Source organism: Oncorhynchus nerka, linkage group LG15 (assembly GCF_034236695.1).
Source record: "Oncorhynchus nerka isolate Pitt River linkage group LG15, Oner_Uvic_2.0, whole genome shotgun sequence".
Lineage (NCBI taxonomy): Eukaryota > Metazoa > Chordata > Actinopteri > Salmoniformes > Salmonidae > Oncorhynchus > Oncorhynchus nerka.
This window is the reverse complement of record NC_088410.1, coordinates 86392979-86411510: the sequence shown is the minus strand read 5'-3', so window position 1 is coordinate 86411510 and position 18532 is coordinate 86392979. Positions and strand designations below refer to the sequence as shown.

The window sequence follows — 18532 nt, the reverse complement described above, 5'->3', positions numbered from 1 at the left end:
GAGGGATATAGTTGGGAAGCAGGAGAGAATAATAACCATGATGGAAATAGTGGGAAGCAGGAGAGAATAATAACCATGATGGATATAGATGGAAAGCAGGAGAGAATAATAATCATGATGGATATAGATGGGAAGCAGGAGAGAATAATAACCATGATGGATATAGATGGGAAGCAGGAGAGAATAATAACCATGATGGATATGGATGGGAAGCAGGAGAGAATAATAACCATGATGGATATAGATGGGAAGCAGGAGAGAATAATAACCATGATGGATATAGTTGGGAAGCAGGAGAGAATAATAACCATGATGGATATAGTTGGAAAGCAGGAGAGAATAATAACCATGATGGATATAGATGGGAAGCAGGAGAGAATAATAACCATGATGGATATGGATGGGAAGCAGGAGAGAATAATAACCATGATGGAAATAGATGGGAAGCAGGAGAGAATATTAACCATGATGGATATAGATGGGAAGCAGGAGAGAATAATAACCATGAGGGATATAGATGGGAAGCAGGAGAGAATAATAACCATGATGGATATAGAATGGAAGCAGGAGAGAATAATAACCATGATGGATATAGTTGGGAAGCAGGAGAGAATAATAACCATGATGGAAATAGTGGGAAGCAGGAGAGAATAATAACCATGATGGATATAGATGGAAAGCAGGAGAGAATAATAATCATGATGGATATAGATGGGAAGCAGGAGAGAATAATAACCATGATGGATATAGATGGGAAGCAGGAGAGAATAATAACCATGATGGATATGAATGGGAAGCAGGAGAGAATAATAACCATGATGGATATAGATGGGAAGCAGGAGAGAATAATAACCATGATGGATATAGTTGGGAAGCAGGAGAGAATAATAACCATGATGGATATAGATGGGAAGCAGGAGAGAATAATAACCATGATGGATATGGATGGGAAGCAGGAGAGAATAATAACCATGATGGAAATAGATGGGAAGCAGGAGAGAATAATAACCATGATGGATATAGATGGGATGCAGGAGAGAATAATAACCATGATGGATATAGATGGGAAGCAGGAGAGAATAATAACCATGATGGATATAAATGGGAAGCAGGAGAGAATAATAACCATGATGGATATAGAGGGGTAGCAGGGCCAATTAATAACCATGATGGCTGTAGAGGGGCAGCAGGGTCAACTAATAACCATGATGGCTATAGAGGGGCAGCAGGGTCAACTAATAACCATGATGGCTGTAGAGGGGCAGCAGGTTCAACTAATAACCATGATGGCTGTAGAGGGGCAGCAGGGTCAACTAATAACCATGATGGATATAATTGGGAAGCAGGAGAGAATAATAACCATGATGGATATGGATGGGAAGCAGGAGAGAATAATAACCATGATGGATATAGATGGGAAGCAGGAGAGAATAATAACCATGATGGATATAGTTGGGAAGCAGGAGAGAATAATAACCATGATGGATATAGTTGGAAAGCAGGAGAGAATAATAACCATGATGGATATAGATGGGAAGCAGGAGAGAATAATAACCATGATGGAAATAGATGGGAAGCAGGAGAGAATAATAACCATGATGGCTGTAGAGGGTGCAGCAGGGTCAACTAATAACCATGATGGATATACATAGGAAGCAGGAGAGAATAATAACCATGATGGATATAGTTGGGAAGCAGGAGAGAATAATAACCATGATGGATATAGATGGTAAGCAGGAGAGAATAATAACCATGATGGATATAGATGGGAAGCAGGAGAGAATAATAACCATGATGGATATAGTTGGGAAGCAGGAGAGAATAATAACCATGATGGATATAGTTGGGAAGCAGGAGAGAATATTAACCATGATGGATATAGATGGGAAGCAGGAGAGAATAATAACCATGAGGGATATAGTTGGGAAGCAGGAGAGAATAATAACCATGATGGAAATAGTGGGAAGCAGGAGAGAATAATAACCATGATGGATATAGATGGAAAGCAGGAGAGAATAATAATCATGATGGATATAGATGGGAAGCAGGAGAGAATAATAACCATGATGGATATAGATGGGAAGCAGGAGAGAATAATAACCATGATGGATATAGTTGGGAAGCAGGAGAGAATAATAACCATGATGGATATAGTTGGAAAGCAGGAGAGAATAATAACCATGATGGAAATAGATGGGAAGCAGGAGAGAATAATAACCATGATGGATATAGATGGGAAGCAGGAGAGAATAATAACCATGATGGATATAGATGGGAAGCAGGAGAGAATAATAACCATGATGGATATAAATGGGAAGCAGGAGAGAATAATAACCTTGATGGAAATCGATGGGAAGCAGGAGAGAATAATAACCATGATGGATATAGATGGGAAGCAGGAGAGAATAATAACCATGATGGCTGTAGAGGGTGCAGCAGGGTCAACTAATAACCATGATGGCTGTAAAGGGGCAGCAGGGTCAACTAATAACCATGATGGATATAATTGGTAAGCAGGAGAGAATAATAACCATGATGGATATAGATGGGAAGCAGGAGAGAATAATAACCATGATGGAAATAGATGGGAAGCAGGAGAGAATAATAACCATGATGGCTGTAGAGGGTGCAGCAGGGTCAAGTAATAACCATGATGGATATAGATATGAAGCAGGAGAGAATAATAACCATGATGGTTATAGTTGGGAAGCAGGAGAGAATAATAACCATGATGGATATAGATGGGAAGCAGGAGAGAATAATAACCATGATGGATATAGTTGGGAAGCAGGAGAGAATAATAACCATGATGGATATAGATGGGAAACAGGAGTGAATAATAACCATGATGGATATAAATGGGAAGCAGGAGAGAATAATAACCATGATGGATATAGATGGGAAGCAGGAGAGAATAATAACCATGATGGATATAGATGGGAAGCAGGAGTGAATAATAACCATGATGGATATAAATGGGAAGCAGGAGAGAATAATAACCATGATGGATATAGTTGGGAAGCAGGAGAGAATAATAACCATGATGGATATAGTTGGGAAGCAGGAGAGAATAATAACCATGATGGATATAGATGGGAAGCAGGAGAGAATAATAACCATGATGGATATAGATGGGAAGCAGGAGAGAATAATAACCATGATGGATATAGATGCGAAGCAGGAGAGAATAATAACCATGATGGATATAGAATGGAAGCAGGAGAGAATAATAACCATGATGGATATAGTTGGGAAGCAGGAGAGAATAATAACCATGATGGATATAGATGGGAAGCAGGAGAGAATAATAACCATGATGGATATAGTTGGGAAGCAGGAGAGAATAATAACCATGATGGATATAGATGGGGAGCAGGAGAGAATAATAACCATGATGGATATAGATGGGAAGCAGGAGAGAATAATAACCATGATGGATATAGATGGGAAGCAGGAGAGAATAATACCCATGATGGATATAGATGGGAAGCAGGAGAGAATAATAACCATGATGGATATAGATGGGAAGCAGGAGAGAATAATAACCATGATGGATATGGATGGGAAGCAGGAGATAATAATAACCATGACAGCTGTAGAGGGTGCAGCAGCAAAGTGAGTCATACTGCATCTCTTTGACTATATAGGTCAGGGATAGAGAAAGTTCTTCCTGACATCAGCTTTGAAGGGGTTTAGGCCAGGAGTAATGAGCTTGGTGCCCTTGTGTGGCTCCTCTGTGGGCCAATGTACACACCAACTCAACAGGGAGGACCATAACAAGTCAGGAAAGAAAATGGTGGGAATAGTAGCAGAGGAATGTTAAAGAAAAGTGAAATAGAATAAGGGAGTACACTTTGTGACCTTGTTTGCCCCTAGTTTTTGTAATCCAGGTCTAAGATAGTTTAACACTGCAGCCAAGTGGTCATGTTTGGTACTTTAAATGTGATGCCTACTTCTATAGAGACTGATCTACACCCTCCCAAGACCTTGCCATGCCCAGATAATGGTCTCCTACCACAGGATGTCATTTATATATACAGTACCTGAGATCTAAATAAGTGTACTGTTTTCCTCACTTTTGTGCATATAGGTGCTGGAGAATCAGGAAAGAGCACAATCGTGAAACAGATGAAGTGAGTCTAGTAACTCTATTGTACCAATTTAAATGTCATAAAAGGATCAGTGTCTCAACAATCAAATTAATTTGTGGAATCTTGTTTTCTCACAACAGAATTATCCATCAAGATGGTTACTCTCTTGAGGAGTCTATGGAGTTTGTCACCATCATCTACAGCAATACCCTTCAGTCCATCATGGCTATTGTAAAGGGTATGACTCAACTCAACATTGGCTATGGTGACTCCGCTCAGCAGGTAGTTACTGACTGTCTACTGCAGGGTTCCCAAACTCGATCCTGGAGCACGTTTTGGTTTTTGCCCTAGCACTACACAGCTGACTAAAATATCCAACTCGTTATCATGCTTTGATTATTTGAATCAGCTGTGTAGTGCTAGGGCAAAACCCAAACCGTGCTCCCAGAACCAAGTTTGGGAAACGTTGTTCTAGAGAACACTATTCCGACAGATGGTTACATAACATAACCAAGCCAGGCATCATATTATTTGGGATATGATGTTCCTTTGTCAGACTGGGTATAGTACGCAATATAAGTGTGGAGGTATGATTTTGTACTTGCTTGTGTCTGCGTGTGTTGGTTTGTAGGACGACTCCAGGAAGCTCATGCATCTAGCAGACACCATTGAGGAGGGCTCCATGCCCAAGGAGCTGTCTGACATCATCATCCGGCTGTGGAAGGACACTGGCATCCAGGCATGCTACGACAGGGCCTCTGAGTACCAGCTTAACGACTCTGCTGGATAGTAGGTTCACTCTCCTGGACTGGACCAACCCCATCCCCGTTCCCTTTTCCCCATGACAGCACACCATCATATCCACAAAGGGCTTGTTTCCCAGACACATATTAAGTTAAATCCTGGACTAAAACGCTCTTTGAATGTAGGATCTCCATTGTGAATGCTTTTTAGTCCAGCACCAGGGTATGTGTCTGGGAAATTAGCACCTAAGAGCTTTGTTCTCTTTTACTAGTCTGTTGATGAACCAGATTAAGGTAGGTTGTTTTTCATAACCACTCTCTCCGTGTCCCAGCTAACTATCTGAGGCTGGATATATCCTCACTGAGCAGGATATAACCTCACTATGTCCCACCTAGCTTTCTGAATGACTTGGAGTCGCTGGTCCAGCCTGGATATACCCCTACTGAGTAGGAAGTAACCACTCTCTCTCTCTCGGTGTCCCACCTAGCTATCTGAATGACTTGGAGAGGCTGGTCCAGCCTGGATATACCCCTACTGAGTAGGAAGTAACCACTCTCTCTCTCTGTGTCCCACCTAGCTATCTGAATGACTTGGAGAGGCTGGTCCAGCCTGGATATACCCCTACTGAGTAGGAAGTAACCACTCTCTTCTCTCGGTGTCCCACCTAGCTATCTGAATGACTTGGAGAGGCTGGTCCAGCCTGGATATATCCCCACTGAACAGGACATGTTGCGATCCAGGGTAAAGACCACTGGTATCATAGAGACCCAGTTCGGCTTAAAAGATCTCAACTTCAGGTGAGGCTACAACGCAAGACAATTATACCCGCATTAATCCACATTGATCAGAATCACAAAAACATTGAAAAGCAACAATTATCTTTAAGATATCTAATGAGCTTAGATGACCATTGTAATAATATAGTAATAACATTGGCGATCAACATTGACATCTGTCTCTCTCTCGCTGTCCTGCAGGATGTTTGACGTGGGCGGCCAGCGCTCAGAGAGGAAGAAATGGATCCACTGTTTTGAGGGAGTGACCTGTATTATCTTCATCGCTGCTCTGAGCGCCTACGACATGGTGCTGGTGGAGGATGACGAAGTGGTGAGATATCATCATCATAGACACTAGATTAAAGGAGTCGCTGTAGGACGAAGTGGTGAGATATCAGCATCATAGACACTAGATTAAAGGAGTCACTGTAGGACGAAGTGGTGAGATATCAGCATCATAGACACTAGATTAAAGGAGTCGCTGTAGGACGAAGTGGTGAGATATCAGCATCATAGACACTAGATTAAAGGAGTCGCTGTAGGACGAAGTGGTGAGATATTAGCATCATAGACACTAGATTGAAGGAGTCGCTGTAGGACGAAGTGGTGAGATATCAGCATCATAGACACTAGATTAAAGGAGTCGCTGTAGGACGAAGTGGTGAGATATCAGCATCATAGACACTAGATTGAAGGAGTCGCTGTAGGACGAAGTGGTGAGATATCAGCATCATAGACACTAGATTAAAGGAGTCGCTGTAGGACGAAGTGGTGAGATATCAGCATCATAGACACTAGATTAAAGGAGTCACTGTAGGATGAAGTGGTGAGATATCATCATCATCATCATAGACACTAGATTGAAGGAGTCGCTGTAGGACGAAGTGGTGAGATATCAGCATCATAGACACTAGATTAAAGGAGTCGCTGTAGGACGAAGTGGTGAGATATCAGCATCATAGACACTAGATTAAAGGAGTCACTGTAGGATGAAGTGGTGAGATATCATCATCATCATCATAGACACTAGATTGAAGGAGTCACTGTAGGATGAAGTGGTGAGATATCATCATCATAGACACTAGATGGAAGGAGTCACTGTAGGATGAAGTGGTGAGATATCAGCATCATAGACACTAGATTAAAGGAGTCACTGTAGGACGAAGTGGTGAGATATCAGCATCATCATCATCATAGACACTAGATTGAGGTAGTCACTGTAGGATGAAGTGGTGAGATATCATCATCATCATCATCATAGACACTAGATTGAGGTAGTCACTGTAGGATGAAGTGGTGAGATATCAGCATCATAGACACTAGATTAAAGGAGTCACTGTAGGATGAAGTGGTGAGATATCAGCATCATCATCATCATAGACACTAGATTGAGGTAGTCACTGTAGGATGAAGTGGTGAGATATCAGCATCATAGACACTAGATTGAAGGAGTCACTGTAGGATGAAGTGGTGAGATATCATCATCATAGACACTAGATGGAAGGAGTCACTGTAGGATGAAGTGGTGAGATATCAGCATCATAGACACTAGATTAAAGGAGTCACTGTAGGATGAAGTGGTGAGATATCATCATCATCATCATAGACACTAGATGGAAGGAGTCACTGTAGGATGAAGTGGTGAGATATCAGCATCATAGACACTAGATTAAAGGAGTCACTGTAGGATGAAGTGGTGAGATATCATCATCATCATCATAGACACTAGATTGAAGGAGTCACTGTAGGATGAAGTGGTGAGATATCATCATCATCATCATAGACACTAGATTAAAGGAGTCACTGTAGGACGAAGTGGTGAGATATCATCATCATCATCATAGACACTAGATTGAAGGAGTCACTGTAGGATGAAGTGGTGAGTTATCAGCATCATAGACACTAGATTAAAGGAATCACTGTAGGATGAAGTGGTGAGATATCATCATCGTCATCATAGACACTAGATTGAAGGAGTCACTGTAGGATGAAGTGGTGAGATATCAGCATCATAGACACTAGATTAAAGGAGTCACTGTAGGATGAAGTGGTGAGATATCATCATCATCATCATAGACACTAGATTGAAGGAGTCACTGTAGGATGAAGTGGTGAGATATCATCATCATAGACACTAGATGGAAGGAGTCACTGTAGGATGAAGTGGTGAGTTATCAGCATCATAGACACTAGATGGAAGGAGTCACTGTAGGATGAAGTGGTGAGATATCAGCATCATAGACACTAGATGGAAGGAGTCGCTGTAGGATGAAGTGGTGAGATATCAGCATCATAGACACTAGATGGAAGGAGTCACTGTAGGACGAAGTGGTGAGATATCAGCATCATAGACACTAGATTGAGGTAGTCACTGTAGGATGAAGTGGTGAGATATCATCATCATAGACACTAGATTAAAGGAGTCACTGTAGGATGAAGTGGTGAGATATCATCATCATAGACACTAGATTAAAGGAGTCACTGTAGGATGAAGTGGTGAGATATCATCATCATAGACACTAGATTGAAGGAGTAACTGTAGGACGAAGTGGTGAGATATCATCATCATCATCATAGACACTAGATTGAAGGAGTCGCTGTAGGACGAAGTGGTGAGATATCAGCATCATAGACACTAGATTAAAGGAGTCACTGTAGGACGAAGTGGTGAGATATCATCATCATCATCATAGACACTAGATTGAAGGAGTCGCTGTAGGACGAAGTGGTGAGATATCAGCATCATAGACACTAGATTGAGGTAGTCACTGTAGGACGAAGTGGTGAGATATCATCATCATAAACACTAGATTGAGGTAGTCACTGCATTGTCTCACGTCAGATAGCACAGCGGCCGTCTGCACTGATGGCTCCTGGAGATGCTTGTCACGTTAGAATGATGCCATCTGACGGAAGACAATGGTAGTCACCGTGGAACTGTATGGACAGAGTAGTGGTCAGAGTAGCGGCTTTGTGATCTCATGGAGATATTAATTGTAGAATAATCCATTTCATTAGCTTGTTTCATGCATGTTATCCATCTGTGTGATTCTCTCCTCATGAAGAACCGAATGCACGAGAGTCTCCACCTGTTCAACAGTATCTGCAACCACCGCTACTTTATAGCCACCTCCATCGTCCTCTTCCTCAACAAGAAAGATGTCTTCACCGAGAAGATCAAGAAGGCTCACCTCAGCATGTGCTTCCCCGACTACGACGGTGGGCTCACAACAGCAGATCTGCCACTGGTCTATTCTCCTTGGAACACTCAGTGTTTTCTCAATGTTCTTTTGATGTTAGACCAATGTCAGCTCTTAACTATTGCATATTGTGTTTGTCCATAGCATAAGCCAGCTTTGATTTCAGCTCTTGTTGACTCTTTTGACAGTATTGTAAGTATTATTTCCTTAAATGTTGTTGGATTCCCTGTAGGCCCCAACACCTATGAGGATGCTGGTAACTACATCAAACTCCAGTTCCTGGACCTGAACTTGCGGCGAGATATCAAGGAGGTCTACTCACACATGACCTGTGCCACAGACACAGAGAACGTCAAGTTTGTGTTTGACGCCGTAACTGACATCATCATCAAAGAAAACCTAAAAAGCTGTGGTCTCTTCTAAGAGCCACGCCGTATAGCCATATAGGTGAGTGGAACTCTTCTGGTCTAGACTATACTAGGATACTGAGAGTATACTAGTATACTGAGACAGTATACTGGGATACTGTCTGCCTCTGCCCATTGAATCCCAAAGCCCCATAGTAAACTATAGTTTACCTGAAAGGCGCCACACACAACTCACTATGAATCAGCACATCATTTCTCTGTCACCCACCCAATGGCAGACACGTTGTTATCTCCTCTAAACACTCCTCTGTTACAGGCCTAACTCCTATCTCCTCCCCCTTTCAAACTGCGGGCAACAATCTCCTCAAGACCGGACCAAGATGAGAAACTGTCCCTACGAGCTGCCATTCTCCAATAGATTACCACACACACATCCACAGACATGAATTCATACAGTCCAACGCAGTATCATAACCAAAGACAATTCAGTTAATTTGAGACCTTGATGAGCCCTAAGAGAGGTGTAATGTCAGATGATCTATCCTGTACATATGTTATAAGTCGATCATAATCAAGCTGTCATACTTTCTTAGGAACTGTAGTTGAATCATCGACCCTTCGGTCAGCAGAAAGTGCTGCTTCTCCCAGACAGTAAATGTGAATAGGTGTAAGGCAATGTATCATCTCTACGCTCCAGTAACTGGCATATACAGCCAAAAGAGATGGAAACGAGACGGAAACAAGATGGCCTCCACCTGCACACGCACTTCAACTTGTGTTATAATAAGTTACAAAACCCATTCATTAGCAAAAATGGGTTTTAAGTGTAGATAAGGCATACTAGAACAAAGATTGAGCTGTTAAGTATAGTGGGCACAGTATGAAAGACCTCAAGCTACTGGAGAGGACCAATGTCACATGAAATCGGACCAGTTCATTTTTATATGTCAAACATCAAATAATTGCAAAGGTAGGGGTAACTTGTATCTAGATCTCTAACTGATGAGCAACTGTAGTAAAAATGCAGTATTTTTAAGTTTGTTGCTTGGTCACAAACCAATTTGAATGCCTTGTAGGTCTTTGGGCCACACATTCTGTACAGAAATGACAAAGGATGTTACTGTGAAATGTGAATCAGATGATGAGTTATTAAAGCTTCTGTAGAAAACTAATAAATTCCACTCAGTATCGTCACGTTCTGTACTTGGCATTTATTTCACATACAATATTTGTATAGATTTTTTCTGACATTAAGAGAAAAACATTCTTACAGCATTGTCTGAACAGTATTGTAGAGGTCAAAAGCCCACTTAGTTAAAACTCAACATGACCTGAGAGAAGAAAGTTAAGTCCTGATTAGATTATCTAAGACAAAAATTTTAGAATTCACAAGACAGAGGCAAAACAAGATGTCAATCACAAAAAATATGTTCCTCCCCACATACTGGTACTTGACATTGTCTGTTAGCACCATTAAGTCAAGGGAAGGTTGCACAAGGTCGTCCACATATACATACTGTGTTTGGATATACAGCAAAATTAACATGAACAAACAAAGCAGCACGACCGGTGTATAGCCACATGAATAGCCCTTCCTTGAATATGAATACTTGGAATAGAAATTCAGAATTATTCAATAGAGACATGATACTCTTACACAACATTAAACATTACACAATTTATGGCTTTGTTTAAACCCACAGGAAGTGTCAATAATATTGTACTAAAGAGGAATGATTTCCACCTTCTATGCCGGTCACAGAATGGAAGTTATTAACTTATTTCACTTTATCACAACCATCTTGGCTTTTATGTTAAGTCACGTCTGCACTAATAAGGTGTCACTTCTGCATTAATAAGGTGTCACGTCTGCATTAATAAGGTGTCACGTCTGCATTAATAAGGTGTCACGTCTGCACTAATAAGGGGTCACGTCTGCACTAATAAGGTGTCACGTCTGCACTAATAAGGTGTCACTTCTGCATTAATAAGGTGTCACGTCTGCATTAATAAGGTGTCACGTCTGCATTAATAAGGTGTCACTTCTGCATTAATAAGGTGTCACGTCTGCATTAATAAGGTGTCACGTCTGCACTAATAAGGTGTCACGTCTGCACTAATAAGGTGTCACGTCTGCACTAATAAGGTGTCACGTCTGCACTAATAAGGTGTCACGTCTGCACTAATAAGGTGTCACTTCTGCATTAATAAGGTGTCACGTCTGCATTAATAAGGGGTCACGTCTGCACTAATAAGGGGTCACGTCTGCACTAATAAGGGGTCACGTCTGCACTAATAAGGTGTCACGTCTGCACTAATAAGGTGTCACGTCTGCACTAATAAGGTGTCACGTCTGCACTAATAAGGTGTCACGTCTGCACTAATAAGGTGTCACGTCTGCACTAATAAGGTGTCACGTCTGCACTAATAAGGTGTCACGTCTGCACTAATAAGGTGTCACGTCTGCACTAATAAGGTGTCACGTCTGCACTAATAAGGTGTCACGTCAGCACTAATAAGGTGTCACTAATAAGGTGTCACGTCAGCACTAATAAGGTGTCACGTCAGCACTAATAAGGTGTCACGTCAGCACTAATAAGGTGTCACGTCAGCACTAATAAGGGGTCACGTCAGCACTAATAAGGGGTCACGTCTGCACTAATAAGGGGTCACGTCAGCACTAATAAGGGGTCACGTCAGCACTAATAAGGGGTCACGTCAGCACTAATAAGGGGTCACGTCTGCACTAATAAGGGGTCACGTCTGCACTAATAAGGTGTCACGTCAGCACTAATAAGGGGTCACGTCTGCACTAATAAGGGGTCACGTCTGCATTAATACCAAGTCTGTATAAATAAGGTACCAAGTCAAGTCTGTATTAATACGTGTCGAGTAAGTCTTTTTGGCTGCTTATTAATACAAAGGCACTATGGTTCATGTGACTGTAAATCTCACTGTCATGGCACATAAAATGACATACATACATCCACCTGCCTATTGCAAGACAATTGCATGACAGTCAGAAATGCATATATCACACATTCACCTCAGATATCTGAATAACACTGCATTTAAAAAAGATAACAGGATGCCTCAGAAGCGGAGTTGAAAACATAACTGTGACAATCCTAGTGAGGCACTAGTCACCCTGTATATCTATTTTTTGCGTAATGCACTTAAAATGATGCTGTGGACATTAAACAGGTATCTGGATGGCACTGTTCCCTCAACCCAATAACAGTTCACAGATATGTTCAGAACACCTAGCTACACACCCAAACCAAAGCTCGAACAGTAAAGCCCTCATCACTGCTTCATTCATTCCTCAACCAAAACATCCCAGTTATAATGACACCTAACACCCAATGAGTCACATTTCAAATGCTGTGGAACAGGAATCCAGCAAACCTTTTACTGAAAAAAAAAAAAAAAGATTGTCCTTTACAAAATAAACTGATGCATATTATAAAACAATACCGCAAAAAAAATTGAAATGCTATTTTTTTTTTAAAGTCCTAGAGAGTATTGTCCACCTTGGTCCCGAGCAGCAGAGCGGTAGCGCAGGGTGAGGTGAGACCCCTCTGTCCTCTTCACACAACAAGCTGTGCCTGAGTTAGTGAGTCTACAAACTGAGGACACAGACACAGCAGTGATCTCTCCTCAGAACAGTCCCACCATGTGATCGATCTGTCTCATGTACACACTCTTCAAAGGCAGGGAGTACCTGCGCTCTTCAGAGACCCGGTCACACTGAAGAAAGGAAGCAGAGGAGATGATGATGATTTGTACGAAAAATAAAACATAAGTTGTTGATAGATGACCTAACTCCGCATATTTCAAATATGTTTGTGCTTATTTAGCAGAAAGAAATGTACGTCATTCATTACTGTATATTTTAAGCTGCAGTATTTGATCATGCAGGCAGTGTCAGGGTAATATATATTTATATATCAGAGGTCATTACATTGATATTGTGGATAGAAAATGACCCGTTGGAGGTCTCCTGGTCTGTCACCACTCTCTCCTCACAGGGGAACAGGTCATTCCACTGCTTCTCCCGGAAGCGCGCATCAATAGGTACCACATGGCCCTCTGTGGTGAAGATGTACTTGTTCTCTGATTTGTGCAAGGGGTTGTCATCATCAAACAGCTGGAAGGAGAATGTCCCAGGATTAACTAGAATGACAGGTTCTATTAGCTCAGAAAAGCCTGTTCCAGTTTCTGACCAACATACAGTACAGGTACATACCATGTAAAGGTATTTTCAGACAGTACAGTACAAGTACTAAACAGCTCAGGCTAATGTTCCTATTGATCCAGTAAGGCCAGAAAGCTAGTTTCTTTTTATTGGCATGTAACTGATATGAATGTTGTATTGTCAATTTGTTTTCTACTATATTTAATTGGCACATTAAACATGCATATGATACTGCAACAATGTCCCCATGGGGACAATAAAGTCAGTAAAGTACATACCAGGTAAGGGTATTTGCAGGTCTCGCTGAGAAAAAAGCTCCCCATGCACTAGGATGTAAGACTTAAGCAGGTACTCGTAGAACGAGTCCATCCCTGCTCCCAGGCCACTTTGCATGCCAACCCACTGTCCCGTTTGAATGTTCACCACGTTCCCTGAGAGTTGAAGAGAAGAGGTAACCATGTGCGATACAACAAGAGAGAAAGATGCAGCTACACATGAGCAAACATCTACATACAAACTACAAAGATGATCTCTACTCACCTAGCAAGCCTGTCTCGTTGCTCCTCAGGTTCCACAGGGCTCGGACAGCCCGTCTTGCCACCCACTCAAACGTGGAGTCTCCAATAATCGATCCTCTTTGGACTTGTCCACCATGTGGTGAAGAGTGGCATACCCACACCTGTCATATCCACACATCAGTTTAGGGAACAGTAGAAACAGACTTCCTCTCTAAAAGGAAGTGTTTTTCAACGACCCAACTTATACTAGACTTTGGCATTTTTTTCCAGGCTCTCAAGGATGTCCAGTCCTACGTGCAAATACAAAGGATGTTTGGTTGCCTGTGAGGGGAAATGAAATAGCTCAACTCAAAGCAGCTCAAAACAAATAAAACTAACAAACATTCTGTATCAAATGTTGTCTCCAATGCATGTGCAGCACTGGTACCTGGTAGAGGAGATAGGTGGACTCCACCAGTTCTGGCCTCAGGGGGTAGAAGAGCACGTCAGGCGCCTGTAGCTGCCAGTTGTACCTCTCCGGCAGGGCCCCGAAGCGCTTCCAGATGGCGTAGTAGAAGGCATGCATGCAAATGTCCTCCTCAACACCTGAGGTGGTCAGGCACGGGGTCGGAGCACAGGCACGGGGTCGGAGCACAGGCACGGGGTCGGAGCACAGGCACGGGGTCGGAGCACAGGCACGGGGTCAGAGAACAGGCACGGGGTCAGAGAACAGGCACGGGGTCAGAGAACAGGCACGGGGTCAGAGAACAGACACGGGGTCAGAGAACAGACACGGGGTCAGAGCACAGACACGGGGTCAGAGCACAGACACGGGGTCAGATAACAGACACGGGGTCAGATAACAGACACGGGGTCAGAAAACAGACACGGGGTCAGAGCACAGACACGGGGTCAGATAACAGACACGGGGTCAGATAACAGACACGGGGTCAGATAACAGACACGGGGTCAGAGCACAGACACGGGGTCAGAGCACAGACACTGGGTCAGAGCACAGACACGGGGAAAACATCATAAACAGTAGTAACGCTGTCAGGTTGAAAATACACCAAGGTATTCTACTGAACAACATTTATTGGGACATTGTAGGTTGAGGACATATGCAGGGTTTGTACTGCTCCCCATTCCCAGAGAGAGAGAGGTGTCTACCAGGAGGCCAGGGAAGAAGGCTTGCAGGGAGTCGATCCAGGTGTTCATGATCTGGCCGTTGAAAATGTTCACATTGACGTAGAGTGGAGGGTCCCCTTCTCCCTCATTACATGACTCCCTCCTGCAGGTCAACATCAACACACACACACATTACCTTTACAGAATGTAGATCAACACTAAACAACATGCCACCACATTACTAATATAACCTCAAATATGGCCAATCATTCAACACACAACCATTAGAACACTATGTATCCACACAAACACACCCTCTTCAAGTCAATTCAAGCACAGGACTGACCCAATTCTCAGGTGGTTCTGGATGCTCTCATCAGAAGCTTGGAACATCCGCTAGTCCTCTCTCTCTCCAAACAGGATGTAAGACTTAAGCAGGTACTCGTCGAACGAGTCCATCCCTGCTCCCAGGCCACTTTGCATGCCAACCCACTGTCCCGTTTGAATGTTCACCACGTTCCCTGAGAGTTGAAGAGAAGAGGTAACCATGTGCGATACAACAAGAGAGAAAGATGCAGCTACACATGAGCAAACATCTACATACAAACTACAAAGATGATCTCTACTCACCTAGCAAGCCTGTCTCGTTGCTCCTCAGGTTCCACAGGGCTCGGACAGCCCGTCTTGCCACCCACTCAAACGTGGAGTCTCCATTCAGACGGCTCAGAATGCCAAACTCCACCATCAGGGAGCCAGCCCCAGATGTGCAAGTCTCATTGATGCTGTCTGGAGAGACACCACTCTTCAGGTTCACCTGAGGAAATGAAGTGACAGGGTAATCAGTCACTGAAGAACATTACAGTTATTTCAGTACGGCATAGTTGTGCTCGTTATATATGCACACATTGTCGTCCACGTCACCGAAGGGATGCTTGGGGTCAGTCAGGAGGATGTGAGCAGAGATCAGACTACCTAGGATCCTGGAGGGACAAATAATGAACGAATGAGACAACCATCAAGAGAAGTTAGAAGGCAGTCCTTGTTTAAACATTAAGGTAGCTAGGATTCAGAGATAGATGCATTGAACTCTGCTCCTACCACTAGATTAGAGCTGCCATTAGCCTACTTTAAACAATATAAACACCCCTCCCTCCCTCCACCACCACAGCACCTGCAATTTTTTGTTTTCTTTGCAGCTTGGAAAGATTACGAAATGGTACTTGTGGTTTACTGAAATGTGAGCTGCAACTCCACCGTGGTTGTAAAGCTGTTTGCTACATCTTTACATCTGGAACTTGAACCTGAGCTAACAAAAAAAGTTCTAGTCAATACCGTTAGCCTCAAACACTTGCACAGTGTCAAAAGATACCGTGTCTATCACCAACTTCACAGCTCTATGGAACTCTGACACATTCCCCAGCACCTGGAGTGAGAAACATTACCAGGATCATTGAAAAACTTCCTAAACCGTTTGAATACCATTATCCTAAAAGCTGACACAAATGAAACAGGAATAGAAAATACAGCTGCTTACCAGTAGTGTGTCTAGGGTGTCAATGAATAGTTTCCCAAGACATCATTGATGTTGATGTTTCACTACGGTCGTTTCAGGTCAAACATGTCAAAACGAGGCTTGACAATAATTGAGGGTATGCACATGTAGGCAATAATGCAAACACCATGGTGGGAATTGTGGGAACACATTCAACTTGATCACAAGCTGAACAAGTTAAATGGATTGACCCTGTTTCAGCTTGAGAGAAATTACGTTTCATCCAGCTGTGCATTTTCTTTGTGCCTTTTGTTATCAGATTCAAAAGAATGTTGCTCAAAGTAGATAGAGCGGACAAACAAATAGAATACCAGCCTTACAGTAACTGTATTTGGTTAGCTATTTACATCACCTTAACCAGATTTGATAACAAGTCCTGCATGACAGACAGGTGCAAATTACAATAACCGCACAGTTAACATCATCCGTCACAATGTAAATAATGAATGGACACTGGACACACTTCAGCTAGTTGGACAGGGCAGTCTACCAACCGAATAATCAATTGCACGTGTTACCATATTGGTTCTAGGCATATACTCACGGGTTGAGAACGTCAGGACCTCTCCCTTGACAGTCAATGGGATTGAGCTCATCTTCGGGAAAGGCATATTTCATGTAGTTGTCGTATCCAAAGTAGAACATGTCTTTGGCCATGCCTTTCATCTTTAACTTGAGTGTGTCCGGGAAGGAGTTATATCTCCTGTCATCTCTGTTCCCTTCAAAGAGGCTAAGGTAAGACTTCTTCTTAGGTGAATCTTAGACTTCTTCTTAGGTGAATCTTCTTCACCAAGTTTGGCAAAAGAGGTCCTGCTTTGCTTCTCCATTTAAATTTAGGGGGAAGTTGAACCCCCAGCTAGGTCCCAGTCCAAACGCTAGCTATAGTAGACTACTTGAAAGTCAGTCTGAGTACGAGACCAACCAGTATCGACTTCCATTGCATCTTTGTTCTGGATCGGTCTTAAAATACATAGTTCAAAGTAGTGTATTGCTTCCAAGCCACCTAGGCTAAATTGTCTGAAAACGTCGATAGCGCGCCACACTTTGTCAACAAACCCAGCCCATCGGTTGCCACAATGTAAAATGTCTATATGGTAACAATTCATGAGTTCGTTAAGATATTGTAATGACCTGACTAGATCATAAATGAACAATTGTCCAGACAGAGGCTTGAGTTTGCGAATTGACGGTTTATTGAACCAACTTTACACAGGCTACTGTTTGGGCCGTAGCACACGCCAAATAGATGACAGATAACCCACAAGCCAATCGTGACCTTCTCTTGTGAAGCCCAGACGTAAGAGAGAGAGAACAAAGGCTGAACCTGGTCTTAACTTCCAATGCCCAACCCCCCTCCACGCCACTCCGCCAACCACCAGGATGCCCGGCATCAGAACATTCCAGACATTCCCGTGATTGGCAGATAGCAGGTTGATTGACATGTCGGACCCCGCGAACACCGGGTACTGGTCAGTACAACACAACCACCTCCTAGCCTAGCACATAACACACAGCTGTCTGTGCGGGTCGCTACACAGCCCCCCACCACAAAGTCCCTCGTCCCCGAGGGAACAAACAAAGTCTCTGAAGCGACCCGGAGGTCTCCTTGCCTGCGTGGCCGTGATGGTCGCAGAGTGCCCCTCTGGGAACCAGGGGATGAAGGCAGGGATATGGGGGACAAGGAAGCGGGAACGGGTAATACAGTCCGTGGTTCTGGGGAACCACGCGGTGACACAGGGGGAGACAGGGGGAGTGGGCTGTCTGGAGCCTTGTCTGCGGCACCTGAGGGTGGGTGCCTGGAGAATGTCATTGCCAGAGAGGGGAATTGTGGGGGTTCCTGGGGTTTGGGGAGAAGAGGCCCCTCTGTATGGGGCTAACCTGTCCCGGTGCAGTGCCACCTTTCTCCCCCTGGGAGGAAGCTGCACCCGGTACACAACCTCCCCTACCCTCTCCAGGACACTGCAGGGTCCCACCCAGT

At 43.2% G+C, this 18532-nt stretch overlaps 2 protein-coding genes across 2 annotated transcripts in view; one reads left to right on the top strand and one right to left on the bottom strand.

The window, feature by feature from the left end:
* Positions 1 to 10373, top strand: part of LOC115143458 (guanine nucleotide-binding protein G(t) subunit alpha-1) — a 22949-nt gene extending 12576 nt beyond the window's left edge. The window contains exons 2-9 of the mRNA XM_029683911.2: positions 4091 to 4133; positions 4232 to 4373; positions 4723 to 4880; positions 5504 to 5632; positions 5813 to 5942; positions 8677 to 8830; positions 9044 to 9258; positions 9496 to 10373. Coding sequence (XP_029539771.1) covers positions 4091 to 4133; positions 4232 to 4373; positions 4723 to 4880; positions 5504 to 5632; positions 5813 to 5942; positions 8677 to 8830; positions 9044 to 9234 — 947 coding nt within the window. The 3' untranslated portion in view covers positions 9235 to 9258; positions 9496 to 10373. The remainder of the gene's footprint in view (positions 1 to 4090; positions 4134 to 4231; positions 4374 to 4722; positions 4881 to 5503; positions 5633 to 5812; positions 5943 to 8676; positions 8831 to 9043; positions 9259 to 9495) is intronic.
* On the bottom strand, positions 10371 to 18532 carry LOC115142359 (ER degradation-enhancing alpha-mannosidase-like protein 1). Its single transcript, XM_065001992.1, has 9 exons — positions 17099 to 18532; positions 15633 to 15816; positions 15349 to 15523; positions 15045 to 15165; positions 14323 to 14480; positions 13918 to 14056; positions 13656 to 13808; positions 13144 to 13355; positions 10371 to 12929 (listed from the first exon to the last, which is right to left on the bottom strand). Exons 5-9 carry the CDS (start codon positions 14458 to 14460, stop codon positions 12840 to 12842), a joined length of 732 nt encoding a protein of 243 aa, XP_064858064.1. The 5' UTR covers positions 14461 to 14480; positions 15045 to 15165; positions 15349 to 15523; positions 15633 to 15816; positions 17099 to 18532; the 3' UTR covers positions 10371 to 12839.

Bases quoted from the DNA above. Each gene is read 5' to 3' on its own strand.
- LOC115142359 (XM_065001992.1), bottom strand. From the start codon at position 14,460: ATGCATGCCTTCTACTACGCCATCTGGAAGCGCTTCGGGGCCCTGCCG. The intron at 14,057-14,322 runs GTACCAGTGCTG...TGGATATGACAG, and splicing joins CCACCTATCTCCTCTACCAG to GTGTGGGTATGCCACTCTTC. The intron at 12,930-13,143 runs GTAATGACCTCT...TCCTTTCTTCAG, and splicing joins TTTCTATCCACAATATCAAT to TGTGACCGGGTCTCTGAAGA.